General features: G+C 43.8%; 1 protein-coding gene across 9 annotated transcripts in view; it reads right to left on the bottom strand.

The window, feature by feature from the left end:
- The window catches only part of LOC147031265 (neuroligin-3-like), a 374,881-nt gene that overhangs the window by 2,034 nt on the left and 366,347 nt on the right, over positions 1-6,500 (bottom strand). For all 9 annotated transcript variants that reach the window (XM_085860631.1, XM_085860583.1, XM_085860621.1 and 6 more), the window contains 3 exons: positions 2,355-2,651; positions 1,082-1,449; positions 1-941 (listed from right to left, as the gene is read on the bottom strand). The exon at positions 1-941 is cut by the window's left edge. In XM_085860631.1, the coding sequence (XP_085716757.1) occupies positions 1-941; positions 1,082-1,449; positions 2,355-2,651 (1,606 nt within the window). The remainder of the gene's footprint in view (positions 942-1,081; positions 1,450-2,354; positions 2,652-6,500) is intronic.

The raw sequence follows: 6,500 nt of genomic DNA, 5'->3' as shown, positions 1-6,500 counted from the left end.
CCGTTGGTAGGGCGGTACCAGCCGCAAAAGTGTTGAAGGTGTGCATGGCACCAGCAGGATGAGGGAGACCAGGTGCCAACCCCAAAGTGGGACCAGCATTAGAACCAGGTAGTAGAGGTGGAAGTGCACTCGGCATCAACGTAATTGTGCTGGGAGTTAAAATTGAGATGTCATCTGGAGAACGGCGAAGTGTAAGTGCAAAGTCTGATTGGAAAGCTGAAGGACCTCCATATATTGGTGGAACTGTGACTAAACCACTACTACCACCAATAGTTTCACATCTCTCTGGTTCTGAGTGCTTGAGTTGCAGTGACATTATTTCTTCCTCTTGATGGTGAGAAAGATCATTGGGCGCAGCCAGGCCAGATCGTTGAGGTGAACGGCGACGATTGCTTGAATGATGATGCTGATGGTGATTTCCCGGATAGCCTTTGTCTTTGCGGTAGTACAAAGCTGCAAAGGCCAGAATGTTGAGAAAGAGGAGGGATGCTCCCACTGCAATTGTCACACTCAATTCTGTGGAGTAGTCTCTCCGGTTCTCAAGAAGAACTGGTGGTCCATCTGCAGGTTGCCAATCATCACCAGAAGGAATCTGCCCATCATAAGGTGGGGCTGTTCCTGGTTTTTTAGTTGCTGCCACCCTTGGGCGGCCAGATCGTTCTCCAGGCCTGCGAGTGGCTTGGTACCCAGCATCGTGTGGAGGAACCCGTGTCGTGGTCGACATATAGTTGAACATTTCATGCAGATTGTGAAGATGTGGAACGAGTTCAAGCCAGAATGCCACCTTGTTGGCACGATAGTGCTCCCTTACCCTTGGTTTAAGACCAATATGGAGGTAATCTTGGTTCTTGGGGTTGTATTTTGTCCAAGCAACCTCTTCAAAACGATTTGGCTTTGTATGAATAAACTTAGTGTCTTGAGGGACTGGTTGGTTTGGGTCACTGTGGGGATGAGGAGGCAATATATTACATAGCACATTGTAATTGAGGAAATGTAGAATGAATGTCAAAGGAAGAAGTCAAAGGAAGAAGTAAGCAAGAATATCATGACTTCTAAACCTAAAAGTCAATGTTTTCCTTACCCAGTCTTGGCGAAGTTGCTCCAATAGGTCATAATGACTGCACTAAGCATGACATCGTTCTTGGAAAAGTTGCAAGGAAAAAGATCCCCAGGTGCCACCATAGGGACACCAAAAACATATGGAATCTCATCACCATGTGCTGCATCTGCCCAACTTCGTTTCATATTACTCTGACAGTGGTGATAAAAGGCATAGAAGTACGTTGGTGAGCCATATTGAGCATGAAGGTCTGCTGTTGCTACAGCAGGCGCAACCCACTGGTGATCAGTGAATAAGGCAAGCAGAGTCTTTCTGCGTGTTTCTGCATTGTCTCGATCTGCCCAATCTGTGTACATGAACTTTATTGTCTCTCGAAGTTCATTTTTCCCCTGTAAATAGGATGGGGGTGAATACAAGTAACAATCTGGATGGTTAAATGGTTCCTTGTTCAGTTAGGCCTGTCACATTTGCCACGGCGGCCGTGGGGTCTCCAAAATCTATGGCCACTAGCAATTATACGGCGGCCGCAGTATTTCCACGGTCACACAATGTAGCAGTCACATATGTTTTTATTTTTCGGGTAGCCGCACGGCGTATTTATAAATTATGGAGACCGAAAACGTGTGGGTGCTGTACGGTCTTTGATTTGATGTCGCACGGTGACCTTAGGGCGTTCCTGCGGCGGCCATAGAATTTTCAAGGCAGATGCAAGGCGACCGCAGGGGGACCACAGGGGGTCCTAAGGCAAACGTGCGGCCAGACGGACGGTAACGAGTGGGTTCTTTTTTTTTCTTTTTACCAGTTCTTTTGTTTCGGCTTGTCGAATTGCTACGGCGAACATAGAAATGAAAAAAGTTATAACTCCGCGCTATAATTCCACGGTGACCCTACGGCCTGTAAAATATAGCCATAGGGCGTAGGGCCACCCTGAGGCCACCTCAGAAACTCTGCGGCCGCCGCACGTTTCTGTCAATTCAGAGGGCGTACGGCCGCCGTATCCTCGCTGTAGAGCAAATGTGACTTAGGCCTTAGCAAGAGATGAATATCACAAAGAATATAGAGTTGTCATGAACAAATAGAATAACTTGCTGAAGAAGAGGAGTTAGAAAAACATGTAAAGTTAAGTTATGGTTGGTAGAGATAAACTGTAAGAAGAATTACTAAACAAATATGAGAGGAGACAACATAGGCAAGTGATTGCTTTAAAAATTACAAGAAAAGATAGGGCACTTAAAAAACTAACTTTTGAGCAAAGAAATTCATACAAACCAGCAAGGTCAACCACAAAACCAACCTCAGGGTAACCATAAAGATTGTCTGCAAAGTTGGAAACAGCGAAGTCAAATCTGCTGCTTGAGATTCCATTATCTTCATCCACCATATTTTCCACAAGCTCGTAGGCCTCTGCCTGTGTCACACCAGTCATTATATCATAGTTGAGAAACTCGCCCTGCTCCATCAAGATCTGAGGGTCATCAGGCACCACGTCTCCATCGATCACAGGGCCAAATGAGATATGGTAGCGCACAGGCTGAACCTCTGTCTCCACAAGCAGGTGCACAGGTTTGCTGCGAAGGCATTCCACCAAAGCCTGGGCAGAATGACAAGAATGAAGATACAAGAGTTTTTTTGTATACAAGGTCAAGGCTAGTGGGGGAGATTAAACGCTGAACGGATCATGACGTAACAGAAAAAAAGCAAAAGCAGAGAGAGGGGGGAAACACCAACAGCGGGGTTGAAGGACAAAATAGAGGCAGACTTGGACAAATAATTGGTGTGGGGAGGAATGAGAGGAAGGGGGTAGACATGATGGATGCAGAAGCAAACTCTCAGGAAGGAAAAACCGGAAATTTGGAAGGACGTGGGAGGGTATGATGGGGTAGAAAAGATAATGGTTTTGGATGGGACATAATCTGAGATGGTGGTGAAGAGCTATCTTGAAGACTTGGAGTAAAGAAAGAGATTGAAGAGAATGTGGAAGTTGAGGCCACAGTTGAGGAAAAAAGTGGAACAAAGACTGGCAAAATAGTTTACCTATTGTCTGACCTATTAACTTAGGCATAGTTGTCTGTTTGACCAAATGCTTTGCTGGAAATGTGTGGAACAATATGTTTGTACTGTACCTAACAGGTTGCCTGGAACAGTCTGGTCAAAATAATAAAAAAGTGCACTTTTTATGTTTTGTTAATGTGAGTTCACCATTCAAGTGGAGGTAAATGGGTATTAGATATGAACATTGATAGCACATGTTGCAAGCATTAGTTACGGCAATAGAGAAAAAAAAGGAAAGAAAAAGATGATTTTAACAATAAACATTTCTCTTGGACTTCAGAAATGACATGATAGCAAATATTAACAATTTGCTTACACTTTTGAATTGCAACAACACTAAATAATGGGAATAGGTAGTGATTGCCAACAATTTTGGAAATGAGAAGACGTTTAATAACACAGACATTGACAAAATGATTGAGAAATAGATGAGGGATGCATAATTCAACAATTCCCATAACGAATTACAAGGGAGGAAATACTTGCAGCCTTAGTGTTACAAACACCACTGAGATTGGATTATCAACTAATGGAAATATATCATGCTATCATATATGCCATAATTCCCACCATTGATATTTTAAATTGCTTTGATAATATACATTTATTTATTCATTTATTATAGAATATGGTTTGGGAATATGGAAAGACCCCTTTGGACTTATGCCATGGAGTGACATTGAGGATAAGCTCTCAATGTCTATAAAATACTCCAATGGCTCAGCGTCTCAAACAGCTTCTGACATTCCAGCCTCGCACTGGCTTTCTCAGTCCACTGATGCATGTAGTTCCTAATTTTGCGTGGAAGGGAGTTCTGTGTGGAGAATGAATGGTTGTTCTCACGAATGGGTGTAGAGGTGAAAGGCAAAAGACTGGCAGCTTAACACCAGTTGCTTTGGGCAGATAGGGCTCATTAGATTTGGTAGGCAGCTCATTTATGATAAGTAATCTATGAATCCAAATCTGCCACTGCCTTGCGGTTCAGGTTCTGACTCCAAAGGCTAAGGATTTAACAGGGTGAAGGCAGCAAGCCTTCTTCAAGGAAGTGGCCTTGGCATTCAGTAACCCATGGGCGACCCTTGGGCAAGGTGTACTACTCCATTTTAGCCTCCCAATTAGGGTTACGTGAAGCCATGCGAGCAGGTGTTGGATGGCTATCTGGGCAGCTGACACATATTGTCAGTTATGGCTGCATCACCATGGTGCTACGCAGAGGATTTCCTTATGGAGAACAATGGCAAGGATCACCAGTCTAGTATTGACACTGCCCGGAAGAAGGCAATGGCAAACCACTTCTGTACATGCCAAGAAAACAATAATGATCAGAAATCTAAGAGATAAAGCTATGGTGCCAGATGAAGAGCAACCCCAGGTTTGAAAGCACCTATATGGCTTCTGGGGAAGAGCAAAGTGTTTTGATGAGTCGGACTAGCTGTTATGATGGGGCTGGATCAAACCCACAAAGGAAATTCAATCGCTGAGGTCGCCATAACTGAAAGTCAAATGCTGAGCTCAAATGTTCACAAAACTCGAACATGGAATGTATGGTCCATGAATCAGGGAAAGTTAGGTTAGGTTAGGTATGGGAGCATGCAGCGGAGCAGCGCGTCACTGCGTCTACTTTCCATCAGTACAACAGGGGCCTCCGTCTGGCCATCCCCCAGGCAGATGCCTGGCCCATCCCCATCTCCTTGAGATGTCGATAAACCTGCTGCAACCATGATGCACGCAGTCATCCCGTTGGCCTTCTCCACTCATGAGACTCCCTCGCTGAGGGAACCTGGAGAGTAGGTTCAGCATCAGGAAATCGAAATACATGTCCATACAATTACAGCTGATGCTCATGGACTATACAGGTAACAAATCTCATTTGAGTCTCTCTCAGCAACCACTCATTGGACATAAAGTCTGACCAGCGATAGCCAAGGATTCTCCAAAGAGACCTGGTACCGAAAGAGTTCAGTCATAATCTCAGATCCTTTGTCAGAGTACAAGTCTCGCATCCATAGAGCAATACTGGAAGCACCAAGGACCTGAAGACTTGGACTTTCATCCTCCTGCACAGGTACCGACAGTGCAACACCCCATGATTCAGTGAATCCATGACTCCCCAGGCCCGACCCAGACGTCTGTTGACATCCGGATTCGGGAAAGTTGGATGAAATAAAGCGAGAGATGGTGAGGACAAAAACTGAAATTTTTGGGCCAAGTGAACTTAGATGGACTGGCTTGTGGTAGTTTCAATGTGATGATTACAAAGTGTTCTTTTCTGGTCAGAAAACCTGTAAAATAATGTAAGTGGCAGTGATTTGCAATAAGAAGGTGGTAGGGTCAGTATTGGGTTCCAACCCAGTCAATGATAGGTTAATATCAACGAGGTTGAAAAGCCATCCAGTGAACACCACCATCATTCAGATATATAGCAAGTTCTCCTGCAACATAGTTTTGCTATAATGTCACGAACCAATCGAGGAACACTTTTTCAACAATGTTGCAACATTTCCATATAAGGTCATCAGTTAAAGTCAGTGCGGTGCATTTTACACTTTATTCCCCCCCCCCCCCCTTGCGGAATTAGGAACTACTTGCGTTGGTGGAGCAGCATCCCAGACGGTTTGTTCAGTCTATCTAATGTACATGCAAGGATGTAAAGTGGCAAGAGATGGAAGAACACATCCCCTACCTACGCCATCTTGGTCTTTGTTCATCATCTACTCGGTGAACTTATGTTCTTTTCTTGTGAAGGGAATTTCCGTTAAACATCACCCATGAGTGATAAATGTTCTGCTACTACTAAGGACAATGAGTCTACTGCCATGAAGCAAAGGAAATCAGTTTATTTGGAGACTAAGATGGCCATAATGAGACATATTGAGGGTGGAGAGAGGGCAGTGGTCACTACCAGATCTCTCTGCCTGCCACCAACAATCATATGGACAATTTTTAAGATCATGCAAAGAAAAATGAAGCTAGGCAAATCTCTATAACTTACGATTATTTTATTGTGGACAAAAAGGCCAGTGAACAATCCCAGGAAGAACCACATGGTGATGGCGACGATGATGTGGAGGCATTGGGGGAGATAGATCCTGCTCCCTCCTCCTCCTTGCAATGACCTCGTACCCCACCGTTTTCCCTCACACGCCACCTCCATAAGCTCCATTCACAACCATCTTTGGTGAGTACTTCACTTTATATTTTGCTTTGTTTATTTATTAGTTTGTTAGGTATTTTATGTTACGATTAGGATGTTATTCAATGTAAATGTACAAAAATATGCTTTTTGTCTGAACTCATTAAAGGTGTTTTCATTGCAAAAAAAACTTTCGACTTGGGACACATTAAATGTTATTTACATTAATTTAAATGAGAAAATTTGTTTCCAACA

Source organism: Eptatretus burgeri, chromosome 2, assembly GCF_056783735.1.
Source record: "Eptatretus burgeri isolate ZD-2024b chromosome 2, Ebu_testis_v1, whole genome shotgun sequence".
NCBI lineage: Eukaryota > Metazoa > Chordata > Myxini > Myxiniformes > Myxinidae > Eptatretus > Eptatretus burgeri.
The sequence above is the reverse complement of the archived record's forward strand: the minus strand, read 5'-3'. Positions and strand labels throughout refer to the sequence as shown.